At 38.7% G+C, this 21,882-nt stretch overlaps 1 protein-coding gene across 1 annotated transcript in view; it reads left to right on the forward strand.

The window, feature by feature from the left end:
* The window catches only part of RGS22 (regulator of G protein signaling 22), a 62,601-nt gene that overhangs the window by 18,428 nt on the left and 22,291 nt on the right, over nucleotides 1-21,882 (forward strand). The window contains exons 7-15 of the mRNA XM_056330458.1: nucleotides 1,274-1,955; nucleotides 2,515-2,676; nucleotides 5,151-5,331; nucleotides 6,949-7,088; nucleotides 7,610-7,715; nucleotides 9,562-9,687; nucleotides 11,259-11,360; nucleotides 17,250-17,444; nucleotides 21,679-21,771. Of these exons, the coding sequence (XP_056186433.1) occupies nucleotides 1,274-1,955; nucleotides 2,515-2,676; nucleotides 5,151-5,331; nucleotides 6,949-7,088; nucleotides 7,610-7,715; nucleotides 9,562-9,687; nucleotides 11,259-11,360; nucleotides 17,250-17,444; nucleotides 21,679-21,771 (1,787 nt within the window). The remainder of the gene's footprint in view (nucleotides 1-1,273; nucleotides 1,956-2,514; nucleotides 2,677-5,150; nucleotides 5,332-6,948; nucleotides 7,089-7,609; nucleotides 7,716-9,561; nucleotides 9,688-11,258; nucleotides 11,361-17,249; nucleotides 17,445-21,678; nucleotides 21,772-21,882) is intronic.

Genomic DNA, 21,882 nt, shown 5'->3' on the forward strand with positions numbered 1-21,882 from the left:
AGAACAAGTTGGAAGGAATGTCTAAGTGCCACAGTCATTTATTGCCTGGGCCTTCATAGAGCGTTATGTAGACATTACAAATATGACTTTAATGGATCTTAAAAAGGCTTTAGCTCCTTTTCTATTACAGCCTTATGTACTGCATGTGCGCAGAGATTGTAGCAGTCTCCTCACTGACAATGTTTTGTCTTAGTGATACAACAGAGTATGAAAGCCTACATATTAGCTTTAATAAAATATAGAATTCTATAGTTTAAACACTGGATTGATATGAAGATGTTGAGCCACAATTGAACTATGACTTTTTTTTTTTCTTACTTTCACTTAGATTCTGCTGCTGTTCACAATATCTGAGTTATTCTGCGCAGTTTTACAGGGCTGACTTGTACAGTGACAGCAGCATTAACCTAGTATGTATAGTCAAGGTCATCTTTGCTAACATGCTCCAGAAGTACTTGATTTGCTGAAAGTCTGGCAGAAGTAGAAAAGATATTCGAGCAAGTTAAAGCAGTAAGTTTCTTTCTCAACAGACCAGGATGGCAGGGCATGCTTAATAGGATGGGGATAATGAGGAGTCGAATAAAAGGAATTAAGTAGAGAAGTGTAGACCAAAAGACCAGGGCTGGTTACTGTTCTGAACTTGTTAGTTATGAAACATCTCTAAATGGAAAGGACTCATTTCTGGGTGGCAGACCAGACTGCAGAATTGTTAAATGTTTACAGAGCCCTTGACATAATAATTTGCTTTGTTGTCCTTCTATGTATGTCAAGATTTTACCCAACTGACAGAGGTCTGTTCGATGTTTTAGTCTTTTGCAATAATCACCATAAGTAGACAAATAATTATCACTTACTAGCTTCCTCAGGCCTAAACAAAAAACAGTCCTGCTGCATACAGTGACTTTGATCAAACTATGACCAAATGCTCAGGAAGAAACCAGGCCTTGCAGCAGAACAAGGTGGTTTAAGAAGTGCTGAGGAGCTGGGATGCTCAGCTGAGTAAACAAGAAAATTGGCTCCAGGGGGAATTGTTCCTGAACTCTGCTGGAATGAAACAGGGAATGGGTTTCTGAGTCGTGGGGCTGAGTTTCTAGCCAGATAGCAACAGCAGAAGTACCTCTGCTATTCCCTGCTCTGCAGTATGACATGGTCTGATTGTTCTGCAGCAGCACAATATAAAGACGTTGCGTTTTTTTAACTTGGAAATGTGATATGCAAGAGAACAGTCCTGAATCAAAAGGCTGTTCAATTAACTTCTCTGATTTAATTGCAGAAGCAGGTTCCCTGTCTAAGGAATGCCACCAATGGAGTTTCCTTTCCCCTTCAAGGACAGTATCAGCAAAAGCCGACATTATTAAGGAGACATCCAGAGAGGCTGAGGGGGGTTCTTCTGTGGCCATTGCTGAACCTCCTTCCCACACTCAGTTAAGAGTTTATCTAGACCCCAAATGGGACAATGCAACAAAAGAAGAGAATGAACAGGAAAGCAAAACTTTTCAGACACCGGAAGAATTTATCCCAGCTTATACTCAATTTGTAGCGAAGGAATCCATTTCAGAACTGACCCACCAGCCAGCTGCTGACATTGAGGGTGATGTGGATTTCCACAAACAGCCTGAAGAATTCAAACACAAGTTAGCAAATAATGTATGTGTCTGTGGTACTGCAGAGTCACTCTCTTCCCAAAGTTCTTCTCCATTTACTGTCTTGGACTCTAAGGGGGATGTAAGAGAACAAGATATGGAAGAAGTAAGCTTGAGATTAAGTTCTGAAAGTGATGGGGCAGACAGCGGGGCTGCCTGGTGTATCAGTCACAGGACTTACGACACTGGCAACAGACATGAGTTTGAAAGATTCAAGAAGTTAATTAAAGGAACGCTTGGGGAGAGGTACTTGTGGCTCTGGATGGATATTGAAAGACTGAAGGCTTTTAAGGACACTGCAAGACAGCAAAGGTACTTCCATTATTTAACAGTTATTCCCATTGTTTTAATACGTAATTGTAACCCAGCTAGAAAATGCAGGTTTTGAGATTTCATAATAAACTGTAATGTTCGAATAGAACAGACACAATTAAAGTAATCACGAGTGTTCTGACAAGGTAATTCAGGAATGACTGCTGAAGCTGATAAAACTTTTTGCAGAGTCATGTTTGCAAGGCTTACATGAAGTCAGAATTGCTGTAGTATTAAGGCTTTGTTTGAAAGAGATTTGGAAAATAGATGGCAACACAAAGAAAAGAAGAACAAAAGAACTTAAATTCACAAGTAGGGCATTCAGTATGACAAACTGCTTTAATGAAAGGCTCTGCTGGATTCAAATTGTCTGTTCTGAGGCACTGTACGTTTTACCTTATACACAACCTGTCTCTAATTTGTGGAAAAATTGTTTTGGCTTCTGCCACTTGCAATTAAAAACATGTTGCATGACAACAGTTTAACCAGTAGGATGAACTGTACTGGTTTCTGCATAGCATCTGATACATGTTTATGTGACTATTTTTGTTGACTCAAGGCAACTCAGTAAGATGAAAAAACTCTATCTGTTGAGCAGTGGAGACTTCTTCCTCGGTTCAGAAGTGTTACTCAGACTTGATCTACTGCATGGAGATCAGTGGAATATAAGGCATTTAAGACTGATTCAGCCTGAAGTATTGAAACCTCTACTTCTTTACTGGTATGAAAAAATGAACATGAATCTATTGTTTACAAATTTTCCTTTTCTCTGATAAGCATATTAGGTTTGTTTCATCTCACTTATCTCATTGCAATTATAGGAAGCAATGTCATAAATAGTAGCAGATGTTACCTCCGAATTTTTGACTGAGCCTAAAATACACTGCGATCTGCTGAGAAGCCGGGTAAATCTGCCTTATTGAGCCCTTGTTATTCTACTGCCAGAGCATCTGAGTTACTTTATGTATAGCTGCCTTGGATACCATTCAATTAAACTTTAGGCTGCAGGGTAGAGAAACCCCTCCAGGCACAGAAGGCCAATTCTGTCCTAACCTATTCCCTAGATTGCCCTTCTCAAGTTTCTGAGGATGTTCTGCATATACATCTATATGGAATTTGACCCTGAAACTTTACTGTTCAATGTCTGTCATATAAAATGCCTTTTACATATTGACAGCTTAAGCAAGAATACAAATTCTAATGTGTTTCCAAAACATAACCTAAAGTTTTGAAGGTCTTGTCTCCTCCCTAAGGGGGATCAACAAATTGCAGGCATAAACAAATGCCTGCAATTGTGAACTTTGCTGCAGAACCTCATGAGAATTGTGGTCTGTATCTTGTGACCTACAATCCTTTCCTATTCTTTGCTGTAGGATGGATGGGGTATATCTTCCTGCAGACTCATAAAAAGGCAACTATGTAATGGTGCAGAATTTGCAACCTAAGTTTATTTATGTGTAGCTTTCTTTTAGGTTTGGAAGAGTGCAATTTCTAAAAATATCTTTAAGACTAACTTTTAATTCTAGGTACTTATAGCATCATCTCTTAGAATCATAGTATCACTTAGGCTGGAAAAGACCTTTAAGATCAAGTCCAACCATTAACCCAGCACTGCCAAGTCCATCATTAAACCATGTCCCTAAGCACCGCATCTATGCATTTTTTAAACACTTCCAGGGATGTTGATTACATCACATCCCTGGTGGGCAGCCTGTTCCAATGCTTGACCACTCTTTCACTGAAGAAATTTTTCCTAATATCCAATCTAAACCTCCCCTGGTGCAACTTGAAGCTGTTTCCTCTTGTCCTGTTGCTTGTTACCTGGGAGACCCACCCCCATCTGCCTACAGCCTCCTTTCAGGTAGCTACAGAGTGGTAAGGTCCCCCCGAGCCTCCTCCTCTCCAGACTAAGCAACCCCAGTTCCCTCAGCTGCTCCTCATAAGACCTGTGCTCCAGACCCTTCAGGGCTGCCTCCCAAGGGACTCTGTCAACCAGGCTCCTAAACAAGCCAAAGTCTGCCCTCTGGAAGTCCAAGGCAGCAGTTCTACTGACCCACCTCCTTACCTCTCTAAGAATTGAAAAACATTTCATGATCGCTATGCCCAAGGCATCCTCTGACCACCACATCGCCCACCAGTCCTTCTCTGGTCGCAAAGAGCAGGTCCAGCGGGGGGCATCTCCCCTGGCTGGCTCACTCACCAGCTGTGCCAGGCAGGTGTCTTCCACACACTCCAGGAACCTCCGAGACAATTTCCTCTCCACTGTGTTGTACCTTCAGCAGACATCCAGTAACTTGAAGTCCTCCATGAGAACAAGGGCTAGCGATTACAAGGCTTCTCCCAGCTGCTTATATAATATTTTGTCTGCTTCTTCATCCTGGCCAGCTGGTCTCTAACAGACTCCCACCATGACATCTGCCTTGTTGGCCCTCCCCCTGGTCCTTACCCATACGCATTTGACTTTGTTGTTACCATCATTAAGCTCTAGACCATCAAACACCCCCTAACATACAGGACTACCCCACTACCTCTCCTTCCTTGCCTATCCCTTCTGAAGAGTTTATAGCCATCCACTGCAGCACTCCAGTTGTGCAACTCATCCCACCGTGTTTCCAAACTATGCCGTAGTTTTCCTGCTGCACAATGGCTCTCAGCTCCTCCTGTTTGTTGCCCATGCTGCGTGCATGGGTGTAGATGCACTTCAGTTGTGCTATTGATCTTGTCTCCAACCCTGGCATGCCACCCCCAGGCTCATCTCTACCGAGTCTGGGTTTATTTCCTTCCCCCTTCAAACCTATTTTAAAGCTCTCTCAATGAGCCCTGCTAACTCCTGACTGAGGATCCTTTTCCTGCTTTGAGGTGAACCCTGTCTGTTGCCAGCAGGCTTGGTGCCGTGTAAACTGGCCCTTGATAAAAAAACCCAAAATTCAGCTGGTGATACCAGGCCCAGAGACAGGTGTTGATCTCTGCATTCCTCCGATTACACGCACCATCATTCCCTGCAACTGGCAGGACAGAAGAAAACACTCCTTATGCTTCTGATGCAGTAAATCTTGATACAATAAATACCATCATGGGGAGAATAAAAAAAAAACCCAAAAACACACACCCCCCCCCCCCCCCCCGCCAAATCACTCAGTATTTAATGTTTTGGGAAAGTCCTACTTATTAGCTTTTTTTTTTTTTTTTCCCTAGGGCTCCCAGATTTCGTGTCACTCATTCAACAGCAATAGAAACTGCCAGTGCAAAACTGAAGCTCTGGCACACATACCAAGAGAGACCAAGGGTGGACATTGATCCTTTTCCACAAATAGTATCACTTCTACCATTTACACCTAAATCTTGTGTGCCTAGGATAACACCTTCCCTTCCTCAGGTAAGTAGGACCACAACACTGAAAACCAAAGCCTCGTCCCATCAAAAATAATGATAAAACTCCTTGAACTCAATGGAACAAGAATTTGGTACTTTGTTGTTAGAGTGTCAAGATTTAGCAAGCTGGTCTGTTGCAGATGTTTGTATATAAAAATGCAACAGAATATTACTATATTTTATGCAATGGATTGCTAAAAAATGAGTTAAATTACCTTCTCAGTTACATTCTGGCTATTTAATAAGCCTTTTGGATAGATATTTTAGTTCAAAATACTCAGAACTGCAAAATAAGTACCTAGCAGTGCAGATTCTGTCTTTCAATCAGCTTTATCTTAATACAGAGTAGTCCTTACAACTTCACTGCAGTTATCCTGAATCTACCCCTCATGTTTGTAGAAAGGGCAGAGTTCTGCTCATTTTCTATCACCACAGTCCTTCAATCAGCTACATGTGATTTTTGCCTTCTCAGAGGGCCATGAGCCACACAAACAGACCTTTTCACAGCATCTAGCTTGCAGGTGGCCAATTCAATTTTGACTCTTCTCCTTGAAAGTCTGAATTTGAGAGGTAACTGCAATAAAAGCTGCAGGTTTCCAGTAATGCAGTGTTAAGCCTCAGGGAAGAAGGTACTTGGAGATTGTGAATCGAGACTGTGGTTCCAGTATCAAGAACTGGGTGGGCTATGCCACAGATCTGTTCACACACATCTCTGTTACTTTGAGGTGGATAGTTTTAGACTATGATTCTATTTGTAAAAAAGTTAATTCATGGAGGCAATGGAGGAAAAACAGTGGGATAGATTTCCTGTTCAGAAGAAGTTGGGTTCAGGAGCCAGATTCCTGCTGATCACAGCAGGAATGGGAGCCAGAAGCAGCTGCCTCTTAAAGACTAGTTCTGGCTTCACAAGGTGTGCTAATGACCCAGGACTAGCTGCAGGTCAGGCAGACAGGATCCTAACTCTGCAGGTTTTCCAGTCCCTGTTGAGTTCAGCCCTTGAAGAAAACTATGACCTGGCACCTATGAACCTCACAGAATCAGCTGATGGATTTCTTCTTGCTGCTTTTTTCTTTATTCTTCTGTGAGAAATCTGGACTTTGGAGTCTTCCAGCTGCACTGTGCTTGCAAGAGCTTAGAATGAGCAGCAAGTCTGGGTCAATTTCTGAGGACACTATGAATGCAACTGTTGTCTCCAAAAAGTCAAAGCATGATGTTGTTCAAAATAAGTCAGTGATGGTGTGGCAGAATGCCCCCTTTCTTTCCCAGTCTGAATGAATGTATCTGCCTTACAGTGAGCTACTTCATCTTAGGAAAGATTCACAAAACACGTTCACATATTCTTCACCTGACATCCTCTGTAATTCTGTAGAAATGCACGTAACATATTTCTACCCATTAAAAACATAATTTTTAAGCTATAGTGGATATTAAGGTATGCTGAAAGATCTTGCAAGATATTCAGAGAAGCTTTTTGCAATTTGTGGTTTTACATATTGTGATTGACAAGGAAAAACAGTTCTGAAAGCCCTTGAATGTTTTTGAGTAGTTAATAAGAACATTAAGAAAACACAAAGGTGGAAAAATGATCAGAATTGCCTTATTTTGCTGTTATGCCTTTTAGAAAAGTAGAACAAAATCACCAACAACTTCATTAAAACTAGCTATGCCAAATTTCTCTTCGAAGAGATCATCAAGATTATCACCTACCCTGCCATCAAGTCAAAGCCCCCGAAAGGATGACATTTCTAGTAGTAGAAAGTGGTAAGTACAAAAATCCCTTGTACATCTTTCTGCACACCAACATACTTTGAATATTTATGAAACATTTTTAGAGCTTACTGTTTTAATGAATACTTTAATAGAATCATCTGCTTAGTGAAGCACAGTTATGGTACAGATCGCACGCATGGAGAATTCCTCCCTGGCTGATTAGTTTCTTGTTTGTTTGTGCCACAACAGGAAAAAAACTATTTCTCCAAATACAAGTGTTTTACACTCTCTTGTGTAAAGTTGATATTCTCTACATACATTAATCTTCTTTTAACCCATTCCAGTGCTCGCCCTCAAAAATATTCCGTGTCAGTAATTTCCACAGGGCCACATGAAAAAGTATTCCTCTACTTTTTCGCATTTATTATAAATTTGAACTCCATGTACTTTTTCCTCTACTATTCACTATGTCATTTTGCCTCTCTCATGACCCTTCATTGTTGTTTATTTTATCAGCAGTCCTAGTTTTTTCTTAAATATGTATTGAAGGTTTTGTTTGTTTGTGGATCCAGGCCAAAGTCAGTGAGCAGAGACATGATTCAGTGCATAGCTTTGGATGACACTGAAGACTCAAAATACCAGAGTCATAGAAAATACACCTATGCTGAGCTCCTCCCTGTAAGTACTACTTGAAAATATTAGTTGTCTTGAGTCACGGGTTAAAACACTTTATTCTGTAATATTAAAGGGGAAGTAGTCAATGATGGGGAGAAATTGGTTTGATTATGTGAATGTCAATGCCTTATGCAGAGGTATAATTAGAATATCAACATTTTCTGTGTGGTATCTGTCACTATTTGATAGGAAATCATCACACATACAGAGGTTTATTTTCACTAGAAAGCGTTGATCTTCTCCATGGTGACCATGTGTTCAGTAGGCTATTATGGAAAATGTACTGGTTAAATGTTTCAGTGGAATTGTTGCATAGGAATGTATACCAGACTTACAGTGAAAACTGAATCTACCCTAGAAAGTCATTAAAATAGTAAAACTCATAAGGGGAAAATGCATCACATGTACAATTCCTCTTTATTGCTTGTGTACTTTATTCTTTTCTTTGTTGAATTATTGCCTGCTAAGCAGGCTCTCAATCCAGCAAGCCTCAGGAAGGACAGACTGCACAGAAGAGCCTTTGCTCAATAACGGTTAAATTGCTGACAAATTGAACGCGTGAGATGTCAAGATCTGGCAATTTAAAATATATCCAAAACCTTTCATGTTTGTGGAATGGTCTCAAAACAGTCTGCTCTTTCATGGAGGTATTGATACCCATGGCCTCACAACTAAAAAACCCCAACATATTATGAAATCTGGGCCTGTTTACACATGCATGGAGTCTGCTGATCATTTGAGCACGATTGATTGTTTTTCACAACAAAATCATACTTTGTTTATTACTTCACTGCAATAATTTTACTTCTTTGTTAATTTTGACAGAAGAAAAAGCTAGTCTTTGCATTTAGGGGAAATTTGCCACCGTGAACTATTCGTTTTTATACACCTTCATCATATACTTTCAAAGTTTCCCTCTGGCTGAGGGAGGACAATGCTACCCATTTACACTTACAGGGCTAGACTGGAACCTACAGTCAGGGCCCAACATTTGACATCACAAATATGATGCAAAAGGGAATGCAGGGATTCATAGTTTAACTTCATATGGGGGAGGGGGATCTTCCTACTCTGCCTTAGAAGTCTGGCTTCTCCATCCCTGTTACTGTTTGGAAAGAAGCTGGTTGTTAGCCACCACACTCATCTGCTCTCACTTCTGCTATCAGAGACAGCAAGTCAGCCAAAGTTTCTCTCTTGTGATAATCAGAAGCTAATTTACCTTTGCAACCTCCTCTGGCTACTCTGTGAGTGTTGTCAAAATGGATGTACTCTTCCTTGAACACTCCAGGAGCTAGCCACAGTAAAGCGCATGGATTTCTTGCCCCCTAAAATGCTCATGATTTTGTTGCTGATGTGGTGTAACCCCAGGAGACATATCTTTTGTTCCATGCTAGTTAATTGTTTTGAAGCTTTACCAAATAACCACCTGTTAACTTCTCTTAATTCAAAACATAATAGGCTGAGCTGAGACAACTTTTGACAGCTCAGTGATATGGTTTAGTATCATTGGAATTCCCTGGATTCACAGCTAAAGGGTTAATGATAGAATTAAGACCAGGTTTGTTTTTCTGTTTGAAGTATTGAGGAACCACCTAAGGGATGTTATGGCCATTTTGCTGCTCTACATGCCTTCACTCATCAGACTTACTCCATTGGATGTGACTATTTAGTGGGAAAATGGTATGGAGAGCTATGATCAGTTGCATATGTTGTAGAAAATGGAGCCTAGTTTCTTGGGATGAAGATACTAATTGAACACACTGCATGGCCCTCCATTGTAATGTACTGACATTTGAAAATAATGAAAGCCTCTTGTTTCTTGCTGTATAACTATACTTTTTTTGTCCAGGGGAAAAGTGCTGCTGGCAGTGTTGTCTTAAGGGGATCAAGAATGGAAAGCATGCTGCAGTCTCTTTATTTGGAGAACAGAGCAGGCTACTACTTCACACACTTCTGTGAGAAGTCAGGGAATAAGGTATGAGCATTTTCCTACCCTGTGATAATTTAGTCCACAATTGACTGAATGCCAAGTTTTAGAGGGCAGTCAGACTGGAAAAAAAAAAAAAAAAAAAAGGAGAAAGAAAGATTGATGACTGGATGACTTATTACTTGTGAGACTCCAATCCCTCAACAATAATAAACTGTTCATGTGTATATTCATACTAATGACAGGTCTTAACCAAGCTGTCAGATCTTAACTGTCTCAAACCTATTGGAAATCTGATTGTACCATCAGGGATAAAAAAAGACTAATCATTTTTAAAAACTAGCCTTTAACTTGGCAGAAAAAATGAGGCCTTAACCCACAAAAACATCTTTTAAAAAGATGGAAAATTTGCTAAGCTATTACTCATGATAATCTCCCTCCTTCTTACTTGTTGGGTTAGTGATGTCCAAAATCTCTAACGTTTTAAAAACGTTCTTCTGCTTCCATGAAGCTTCTTGGATTTCTGAGAAACATAGCACTATTTCTTCTCTGCAGTCAGCAGATCCATCATTCATTGCTGGGTGTGAATTGAGGATTGGTTGGAACAAGTTATGAATCTGAGTCAGTGTTTAGTGGCTTTGCAGAAAAATTGAGTCTTTAGGGGAGATGTGAATGCAATCAAGATGGACATCTGTTTCACTGCTGGCACAACCCAGAATCCAGCAGCAGTAGCTAGAAATGTCTTTGGCTACTAGAATGCAAGAGCCAATGTTTCTAAAGCTGGATACCTTCAGCTAAAAGTGTTAAATGTGTATAGATAGATATCTAAACAAAAGTAACTTAGTTTTTCATCAGAGATAGGCACTCACCCACATGTCCTCTAGCCTTTGCAGGTGCCAGGCTCCTTTGAAAATTTACTTAAGGTTTTGTCTACAGCTGTGGAGCCTGTTTCACTCATATGCCGGATCTGGCAGGCTTCAGTTTGTGAAGCAAAGTTCCTTGCCCCTGTCTTTTTGGAGCACTTTATTGTCCAGTGATGGGGTTTTCAGGGCATTTTAAAGATCAAAACCCCATAAGTACATGATTAAAACAAAGAACTTGGGGAAAGATCTAGACTCCTTCTCCTGAAAGGTCTTTTGATGTTTGTTTGAATTTATGAAATGAGGCCAAGCCTCTGTGCCTCAGAAATGCATGTAATAAAAATGTAATGATAGCCCCAGTAACATGTCAAGTACACAATATTTAATTGTTTTGGTTATTGTTGCAAAATGCTATTACACCATGGCACAAATTCTGTGTGTCCATTATCAGCATTTCTTATTTAGTACTGGCTTTATGCCGTTGAAATGTGGTTACTCTTCAAATGTTAACTACAATATTAACAATTTTAATGACCAATGATGCATAAAGGATACAATAAAAGATATAGTATCACAGTGACAATGCTATTAAATATGTTGTCCTTCTGCCAATATACAACAGAAGATTAAATCCATCTTAAATTGAGCTTGATTTATGATGACCCCAAGGAGCTAAATAATTACTTGCATTGGAAAGTCAGCCTTTTATAAAGCTGTGATTTTTGGGTAGCAATAACTTACAATATTTTTCATCTCTAGTTGTGGAAGAACAGTGTGTACTTTTGGTTTGACCTACAGGCTTATCATCAGCTATTCTACCAAGAAACTCTTCACCCTTGTAAAATACGCAAGCAAGCTCAAGTAAGTTGTAAATAGTGTGTTTTCCCTTCACAAATATATTTGTTCATTCCCTTCACAATTACATTTATTCATTGTATAGACTGAAAAGAAGATAGAAATTAGAAAAGTTTCCAAATCTTGACAACTCATGCTGAAGTAAATCTGAGTTGTGGACAATAAAAGAAGCTCTTTGGAATGTTTCCATGGAATTTCTTGATTTAAATGTTAAACACGCATAGTTTGAGTTCTAGGCTCTGCTGTCTGTTCCCAGTCTTATCTATTATACTCAGTTTACCTACTCTCCCCTTTGCTACTCTGTCGTATTTGGAAACTGTCTGCTTAGTGTTAACATCAGAGATAATATTTTTACTAAATCATGTAACTGTGCTGCACCTTTCCTTCCATCTCTCATGTGGATTAGACTTGCAGGTCTCACAGTCCAGACCTCAGATAATGACCTTAGTCATGAAAATAGGTCTTTCAGTTTGCAGTCCTGTTTTTCTGATTTTCAGGGTACCATTATGCTCTCTTCACAGTTGTCAACCCCACACCCCACCCCCATTTGATCTTTAGAGCCTCATTTACTGTCAAGCAGCACTGATATTTCCTACAGATGAGCATACACTTTAAGTCAGGGAATAAACCAAAAGTGAACTGGTTCACCACAGCCCATAGGTGCTGATGGCTGTCACTGAGCACAAAATAGTCCCATACTGCCAGGGAAGGAGGCTGCAGTCATGTGATATCATTAGAAGTACACCAAGCAACTTTTAAAACCACTTTGTGAAATGTTGGTCTGTTTTTTTCTCTGCAAACTTTGTGTAGGAGTATATCCTACCTGCATATTTCAATATATGCTGTAATAGAGCAAAGCTACTGCATATGTCATTGGAACAAGTATCTGTAGAGAGCAGTGGAGAATAATATCTTTGTACAGCTTATGTTAGTGAGCATCTGGACTTCCTTGAACTTTTCTTCTTTTCCTGCACGGAGGTTTTACTGGGACAAGTGACAGAATTTTGCATACTTGTCCAGAATTCTCACCTGAATCAGTGTTGTTTGTACAGAAACTCCAAGCAGGGTCCAAGGCATGGACGACTCCTTCTCTCTTGTCACATGTTGGCCGACTTGAACTGCTACCTTATTTAGTTGTTTTCCTCTCCAGCTCTACTTACAGCCTGAGGCTGAGACCAACTGACTGTACTCCACTAAGACTGACTGTCTCCTGTATCTGCCCAGGCCTGTGTGTGGCTAGGGACCCTGCTCACAACAGGCTTGCAAGTTAATCACATCTAGACTGTGTCTTCATTTTCCTATATGTTTTGTTGCATGACAGATCTTAGGTTACGGTCCATGATGGTTTTCAATTTGGTTTCATTTCACTTACACTCTTACGCTCTTTCTGCAGTGGTTGCATGGCTGAAAACTAAGGCTCCGGTCTTTTTTACTTATCTTATTTCCAGTGCCGGCCTGGTGGTGACAGCAGAACATTGTACAATCAGTATTACCAGGCAATTGTGGAGCGCTACATACACATAGCCATTAAAGTAAATACATCAAAACGAAATACATGAAACTGTTCCATTAGCATAACTAACAGCTGAAATGTAACATAACAAATCAACACATGTGCTGCAACATTTGGTATCATTCTCAAGCTTGCCTTTTAAGGCTACACAAAAATTGTTCTTGTTTTCGTTGGAACACGGTAAAGAGTCAAGCTGCAACCAATCTACAGGATCTGCTTATGGAAGAGATGCCTTCCCAAATTCTGCACTCACCTTTGGCACAATAAGATACTCCTAAGAGAATGTGAATCACATTCACACAACACATTGTCATATATATTTTAGTATTTATTACAGAAAGAGACATCCAGAGTATTCTGTACATGTTCTGCCTGCTTCCTGTTAGAAACAAGAGCAAACCTGGATTGCTGTCTATCTGCTACTCATTGTTTCATTTGTCAGGCATTTTTATTTCAGCTTTATGATAGAGTAAGGAAATGCATTCCAAGGTGTATATAAATTCATCCAAGCAAAGAAATTATGATGAGAATGAAATCTGATGGATAAGAACAATGATGAATACTGGTAATCATCCAGGAACGTATATGGTTATTCACTATAAACTTACACACAGAAGTGTAAAATAAATTGGGAAAGAAAAGCAATAAAGAAACACATATCATAGTTTTCAATAAAAAAATAGCTATTTAGAGTTAGAAAATTTAATACAGTTATAGGAAGTACAGTATTTTAACACTAGAATCAATTTAGATAAAGGGAGTTACCATCACTGTGAACTTTTAGGGTCAGACACAAGATTTATGTTAGTGGAAAGTGATGATGGGGGTTAAGGCAATTTAGCCTTTCTATTTAAGACCAACCAGTGCATTGTATTCTTTCAACATACGATTCTGTCAAGCAGCTGCACAAGGCCCTCATTTGGATCAGAGCAATATCTATGCTTTTGGGCAGCAATATAAGCACTCAAGCACTTGGACTTAAATGTTTTTGTGTTTGTTGTAGTCATTCTGAGATTGCTTACCAAAGCTGCCTCATCTGGGGATAAATTCACACCAAAACCCAAGGCTGGAACAATCCCTGATTTGGAAAGTCATAAATGAGACCAAGGTCTTAATCTGAATTTCCTAAGCATTTTGTATCTTCAGATTTGTGCCATTATATGTAATTTCAAGATGCAAACTCTGACCAGATTTCCAGACAGGGTTTTGGGTTCAATCCATCACTTATTCTAATAGATTTATAGAAAAAGGTATAGCTGGCAGGTAGGAAAATTCTTTGTGTTTTGCAAAAAGAACAAAACATCAAATAAATTATGATGTGCACTTGACGTCACACGCTTAAAATTTTTGTATGAATCTAATAACGTTTAAGTTCATTTAATCTATTTTTTCCTGTTTATACTTTAGGAGATTAGCAAATGCAAGTTTCACTGTTCCACTGAGATTCAGAAAACCACAAGAATTCCATGACATGGGAGTCAAAAAAGGCTATGAATATTCTTTTTCAAAGGATAAAATGTATTTTCCCCCTATACCTTACTAACTTCATTGCCCACTGTTGAAGGTTGTGAACACTGACACTTTTCTGCCTTTTTAGCATGTCTAGAATACTTTCCAGTTGATTTTCCTGCAGTCCTTGCATTCATATCAGTGCAGATCTACAGATGCACCTGAACCCTCAAGCAAGGGAGACAGGGATGAAAGCTCCTTCTCATTTCTCCCCTATCAGCAAGTGCATGCATTCAGTTTCTCACTTTGTGATACTTTCTACTCGGTGAGTCAAATCCCATAGCAATGGATTCTTACAAGAATTTAAGCAAAAAGATGGCATCATGCCAGATCCTCAGACACTGTAAATCTCTGTCCTTCAAAACTGAAGAGGCCATCCTGATTACAGCACTATGGGTCTGGCTGGTCCTTTGAGTTTGGAAAAGTGCACTCTTATAGGTAGCTTAACCAACTCTAAAATTCTGCTTCACACCAGCCCTAACTATTTTTTCTTGAAAAAAAAGGTCTGTCTTTACTATGTTGCAGGTTTGCATGTGAAATTATACAGGACTGGGGGTACTTCTGCAGGTAAAGCAGATACGGCAATATATAAAGACAGGGTTTATGTGAGCAGCTTGTCAATAGTGTTTGGCCAAAGTTTCCTTAGTCTGAGCAATTTCTGACTCTGTAGGCTGATATTTTTTGTCAGCTCTGAAGAAGAGTAGCAAATATATGCAAGTTAACCCATTTCATATGAAATCATGGGGGAAAGAAGAGTTCCTCCCAGTAAACTTGTGGAGTGTTTGTTTCAGCTTTATTATTAAAACTATGCTAAAAACGAGCAGTCATTTAAAAAATCAGGTTAAATGTCTGTTACACTATTGAGGACCTATCTTGGACCCTTTTCACTGATATACACACACCCTGTGTGGTTTTATGAGTCATAGCAGGTGGAGCAATGTAGCCCTAGTGACGAATACAATTGTTAACCCCCTCTTTAAAATGTCTCTTTTAAAAAATGCCACATTTCCCTGTCATTGGACTGGTCCTTTCTAATTTGGCTGTTTTATACGTTAAATGATTTGGATCAGACTAGAACATGATGTAACTGAAAATTTAGTAGTGTTAGGGTTCTTCAAAATAACTTCCAACTTTTGAAATCACTATGAATCTAATTAATACTGTGTTAAATCTAAAATTATTTGGGGATTTGCTGAGAAGGGCATAATTTAGGATAAATGTGGTCTTGTTCTTCAGCTAGGACTCTTCCTGTAGATGTCCTCACTCTCTGACCTTACCCTTACACCTGGAGGTCTTTACTGCACTGATAATATGGGCCACAATAGCCACAAACCATCTTTGCTTTCAGCGATTAGATCTGTGTAGAAAGGGGATGGAATCCTGCACAGATGGTAAATATAGTAGTCGCAACACGTTCTGACTGGGGGATGGATGCCAGCCATCATAGCCCTGTATTCCTCAGCGTCCTGATATCAGGGGAGTCTAAAGGGTCTGTTTCAAATTTTTAAGGTGCAAAACAATCGGGATGTAGGCTGGTACTGTTGCTGCTTGAAAGAAAGAGTCTTATAAATCAGAATTTCATTCAAAACAAACAGAAACATAATTATTTAATGTACTCAAATATTCTCCTACTGTGTTTGAAATTTAAACCCAACAGTGTTTTATTAGTGTTTGAACACAGAGTAGATGTATTATTTTCTTCTTTTTTACTGCTTTGTACATCTGCTAGTTACAGCTGGATTTTAGCAACATAAGGAAAATGAGAATTATCAGAAACCTGCATCCTTCATTATCAAAACTGTGTGATAATAAATAGTGAAGACGGGCTCTCCAGTGCCATCCTAAAGAGAAATTCTGATTTATGCTACTAATCTGATCCCCTGTCCATGTATTTGAAAACTAGACTTTGACAATATGAAGAGAAAACATTTACATGTATATGAAATTTATTACATAAGCATCCTTTTTCACTTGAGTTCATAGCTGCACTCAGAATCATGATGTATTCGAAAGATATTCTGGCATATCTTCTTACAAGATATTCCTGGAAGAAAGTGTTTTTCTCTGATTTTTCAATGTGGTTTTTTTTTTTTTTTCGTAGCAATTTATGAAACATTAAAAACCCAAGAATTTGACTTAGGGGACTATTTGGAAAAAAAATTCATCTGAAATAAATAAAAAAAATTATACTTCAAGAATGAGCTGCTAGTGAGAAGGAAGCATTCTCCAGGTTCAGTTTTCTTCTGTTTGTACATGTTAAATGTCAAACTATGTGCTTCATAAAAAAGCAGATGGTAATCCTTGCTTTGCTGAGGATTTAGACCTCAGTTGTGCAGTGGTATCTCCTGTTATGGATCCTGTAGCATGATGGAGCTTCACTAATATTGAAGAACTGTGGAAGAGAATCTCCATACAGAATGAAATCTTATAATTTTTCATTAATTTTAACTTTAAATTTACAAATTCCCATCTATTCAGAAGAAGTAAAAACCCCTCACAAGCTGACCCAGCACATATTCTGCAAAACAACAATACAACTTCATGAATAGTGCAGTTGCTATACTGATTGCGGTTATCTGAATTTAATTAAGAATAAACCACATACCTCCAAGCAAAAATTACATTAAGCATTATTTTGTGATCTAACTAATTTAACAAGTAGGAGTAAAAATAGTAGGGAGGTCAGTTATGGCAATAACTGAATTTTGGACGAAATAGTATTATTGGTAAAACAAGGCAGGTGTAATTAGATATACATTCAGAATATACAGCAGGGCAGTGGGGACAAATATGCATTCATTCTTTCCTTCAACGGACTGTGACCATTGGAACGGATGACAGCTAAGAAACAGTTTTCTTCTGTTTTATTGTAGTTCCTTTATGCAACTTACATTGCCCCATCTGCCAGTATGGACATTGGACTTCATCAGAGTAAGAAAAACATGATTTATCAGAAAATTGACCCAGCTTTTGAGGATCTTTTTGACCCAGCAGAAGAGTATATCCTCACTGTTCTGCTAGAACCATGGACGAAGATGGTGGAAGCAGACAAATATACTTATGGAAAGGTAACTGATCTGGATGATACTGTGAAAAATATTTATGTCATGGAATAAAATTACAAGAGCCTTCGTATGCAACCCTGTTACATTTATAGTCAGGAAGGGAGTATTATGGGATGTTTTGCTTACCCCTTTCTAAGCTAATGTGTGGAATAGACTGAGCTTCCTGTGAGCAGACTTGCCATCTGAAAAGAAGGTCAGGCTTCAGTAGACCTCTTGGTCTGTGAATTAGGGAGGAATGCATCTTGCTATGGCAAAATTTTCTCTTTCACTCCGGAAGTGTCATGGATCTGCAATCTTATAATTGATAAAAAGTAATTTTCTTACGATAGATTGCCCACAAGCCTTCTATGTTTTTAATGATAAGTACAAAATAAGCTGTGTTTCTAGAGTGTCAGTGCAGTGATACTAGGTCCGTATTAATTGTATTGAGTATTTCTTAGTGTTTACAATGAAAATGCAGCTACTGCTTAGCATAAGAGGAAATGTGATATGGTGACCCAGCTGTATGTACCCCCAATACTTTTTAGGTAGCTGCCCTGCTGTGTAAGGACTAACTGTGCCCTGCAGGCTTCCTGAAGTAGGTGGCTCAGTGGTGTACTCAGTTCTAATCCCAGAAAGCCCCTGCAGGCTCATGCACATTGGAGGAGATGGCTGCAGTCCTGACTCTGTTTTTGACAAATAAGAACAAGAAATGATGGAGGCAGTGGTGGATGCTGTGGCTTTACGCTCTTCGTAAACTTATCTGCAAGTTACCAGTTGTAATCAGACTTCTAATTCCAAGTCTTTAACATCTCTCTCTTGGATATGGAAGGAGAAACTTACAATGGGGAATCAGGAGGTGGAGCGCAGGAAGTTAGTTCTTGTTCCTGTTTTTCTCCACTATGACCTTAGATGAAGCATCTCCATTTTTACAGGAAATATCATCACTTACTGCTGATACTTCTGTCAGCATGTAATGAGAACATGCATGCACTGCCCCCTGCAAAACATTTTTAAATGGGGAAGTTCTGTAGTACAATGTATTTTTCTTACGATATTATGCATGCATGTATGAACAACTAGGAGAACAGATGCCTAAAATCAAAGTTGAGAACAGTTTTCTAGGCCTTTTAGGTGGTGGCCAGTATAAAACATTTAAGAATATAGAACAGAAAAAAAACATTCAGCAGTATTGCCAGCTTCAGCACCTTGCAACTGAGAAGACTAATGAAGCAGAGCTCTTATCCAGATTTTTATGTTTAATAGTCTTTGATGATTTTTCCCCCCATGGGTTTATGTGAATGTGTCTTGAGTCATTTTACATCTTCAGCCTCACTGTAGTAGTAGGTTCCATGGTTTAATCATGCAACAGGAGAAAAAAGAAAAGCTTACCTTAGTTTGTTTGCAGACTTCTCCCTGATAATTTAACCTGGTACGCCGGTTATTTAACCTGGTACGCCAGTTTGGCATGTCATGAGGAACTTGTCATATTCTCAATGTTGTTATGCTTTTACGTGTTTTGGTTGTGTCCAACTTCAATTACATTTCTTTGAAACTCAGGAATCCTGGACTATTTGACCTCTCCTCTTACAGAAGGTGTTCCATACCTTAGTTACACTTATCATCCCCATCTGTATCTGTTATTTTATATTTTGATGCGATACAAGCAGTACTTGAGATCTGGGATGCACTAAGGATTACCCAGCGGCAGAATCAGAATTGTGTTTTCTGTTTTGCTCTTTGTTCCTTTCCTAATCGTTCCTATGCTTCTAATTGTCTTTTGACTCCTGGTGAACTTTGAGTGGATGTGCCAAATGTAAGCTAACAGCCAACTGCAAGGATTCCAAGATCTCTTTACTAGTAACAACTAATGGAAAGCCCTAATTTGGAGCTCACTGGAACGACCTAATGTTTATTGTCCTTGAATTCAGCTGCCCTTTTATCATGCGGATGCTAAAGTGTCCTGAAATCCTGCAGTTCTTCACAGTCAATTTATTTTTTTGCTCTGTGGAATCATTTTGCAAACTTTGTTGTATCCTCACTCACCGCTTTTCCAGATAATTTCTAAATGTTTAAAAAACCAACCTCAGCACAGACCCCCGTGAGACTCCAATAGGAACCCCACCCCATAATTTATTTCTTTATTTTTTATTTTCTATCTTCTAATTAATTCACAAGGGGACTTTCCTTCTCATCCTGTGATAACTTAATTTCCTTAAGAAATTTTGAAAGTTTGAACATTGAAAAAAAACTTACTAAAATGAAATATACTAATCCAAACACATCTGCAAAATAATATTTTTGTTTTTCAGCATCTTTTCTAAGCTTTCTGATAAATTTTTTTTCCTAAGCTATTTCAGCTGTAATTGCTTATGACCTGCAGAATACTGTGCAATTGACCACTGCTTTCATTAATCTGAAATGTTATTTACTTTCAGGCTAGTTTTACAGTACAGTCTTTCATAAATCTATATTTTCCATGTGTATTATCAGTACTAGTTGTCTAATATATATTGCCAGTCCCCACTAAGTCAAGTCATTGACTCAATCGATTATTAGTATACATCATTTTTGTATAAAAAGGACTCTGCTTTTGACCACTCTCTGAGTGTTTTCATTGCTTCTAGTGATGGAAGAATTCCTCCAGAGTAAGAACTGAAAATATAAACTTTTGCTTTAAGTTAGTGCACGTGTCATTTTATACCTCCTTGAGTTAACAGAGGGATGATCTATTACCTTTTCGGTTTAGATGATGCTTTGCTTTGCAAGTGTAGTTACGTGCAGACTTCTCGGTGCCCTAATAGCACAAACCTCTTAATCAGGGCACGAAAAACCAGAACTTAATCCTTTTGAGTGCACAATACATGTGTTTCTGAAGAGTTATAATACACAGACATAAAACGACCTGTTCTAGGAGGCACTCGAGTCTCTTTGTACTAGGCGCAGCCTGATGCTTAGACGCACTCCTTCCCAGCACAGGAGACAAGGTCTGCTTTGTATTTTGTTCAGTCCCTGGCTCTACTCTTCCCCTTTGTTCTACCATACAGCAAGATATATTTGGCCCATAATGAAACAAGATATTTTATCAAGAATTAGGTGAGTCCAAAATTGTTTATTTGGGACGTGGTCAGTATGTATCTATATTTTTATTTTTAAATGAAACATGAAAACGGGTGTTCCTTTTTATTGTTGACTCTCATCCTGTCTCTGCTTTCTGTTTAAACTTTATGAAAAATGTTCTGAATTATTTTCCTATTTACTTTTAAACTACTTATTCTTTTAAAGGAAAGAATACCCAAAAGCACTTTAAAACAGTGGAATAGAGTTACACTGAGCCTGAAGGCATTCAGATAACACGGTGATTAGTGTGGTATTCACACTTAGACAAAAGCGTAATGAATATTAATCTAAAAACTCTCTTCTCTCCCTTGCACATCAACTCTTGTATAATAAAACCACAGCTTTCTAATCTTTGTAATGGATGTGCTAATCGGTATAACACATTGACTCAATTTTGCTAAATACCCTAAAACCCGCATTTGAATGGTTTAGTCAGCCAAGAGGGTCACCAAACCGTTGGTCCGTTATGCAGTTACTGAATGTTTGCACATAACCTGGAGAACGGCTCTAGTTATGTATATAAGGCTTCTAATTTAGTTTAAAAATGCCAATACTTCATGAATTCTAATCATGCACAATTTATTATTTTAAGGCATTACCTGGTATAAAACTAAGGAAGGGGCCAAGACTGAAAGTCTGAAAGCTTTCACCTTCATTGTTTAGATATTATAGCATCTTAAGTTTCCATTTCTGGAAGTCTGTGGCACTCTATCTTTTTCACACTTCTCACTGAAAGTCATTGTTTTAAGACCTTTTTGTGTTTCTCAGTGGCACTTTGACACACTATTTGCTGGTATAGGCAATCAGGTAAGTCTGACACAATATACATAATATAATATATACACAATATAATTGAGTAATTTTTAAAACACAAAGTTCTTTTCTTAAAGATATAGTTATTTAGTGGTGTTTTGTGGAAATCTACATTAAATTAATCTACATTATAATTTTATTCTACCAGAACTTTTAACTGAATTGTTTGTCACAAGGATGTGACTTCTAGTGTCTTTTAAATATCAGCCTCATTACTGGCAAACGTATTCTTTTCTGTCCACTGTCACTGGCAAAGTGCCTGACCAGTTCTCCATCTTTCTATAATGTGTACTGTAGGGATGACATAAGATATTATTTTTATTAGGTGGAGCTGGTGGAAGAAACTCGACAGTTGGACTCTGTGTACTTTAGAAAGCTCCAGGCTTTGCATCAAGAGAGTGGTTCCAAGAAGGATGAGGTAAGACAAGTACCTACTAACAAAAACAAATGCTTTCTATCAGAGGGGGTTAACACTTTGCGTATCAGCAATAAAAGACTGACCAAATCCCAGTCTGGAGAGGCAAGTAGT

This window comes from Falco biarmicus, chromosome 3 (genome assembly GCF_023638135.1).
Source record: "Falco biarmicus isolate bFalBia1 chromosome 3, bFalBia1.pri, whole genome shotgun sequence".
Classification (NCBI taxonomy): domain Eukaryota; kingdom Metazoa; phylum Chordata; class Aves; order Falconiformes; family Falconidae; genus Falco; species Falco biarmicus.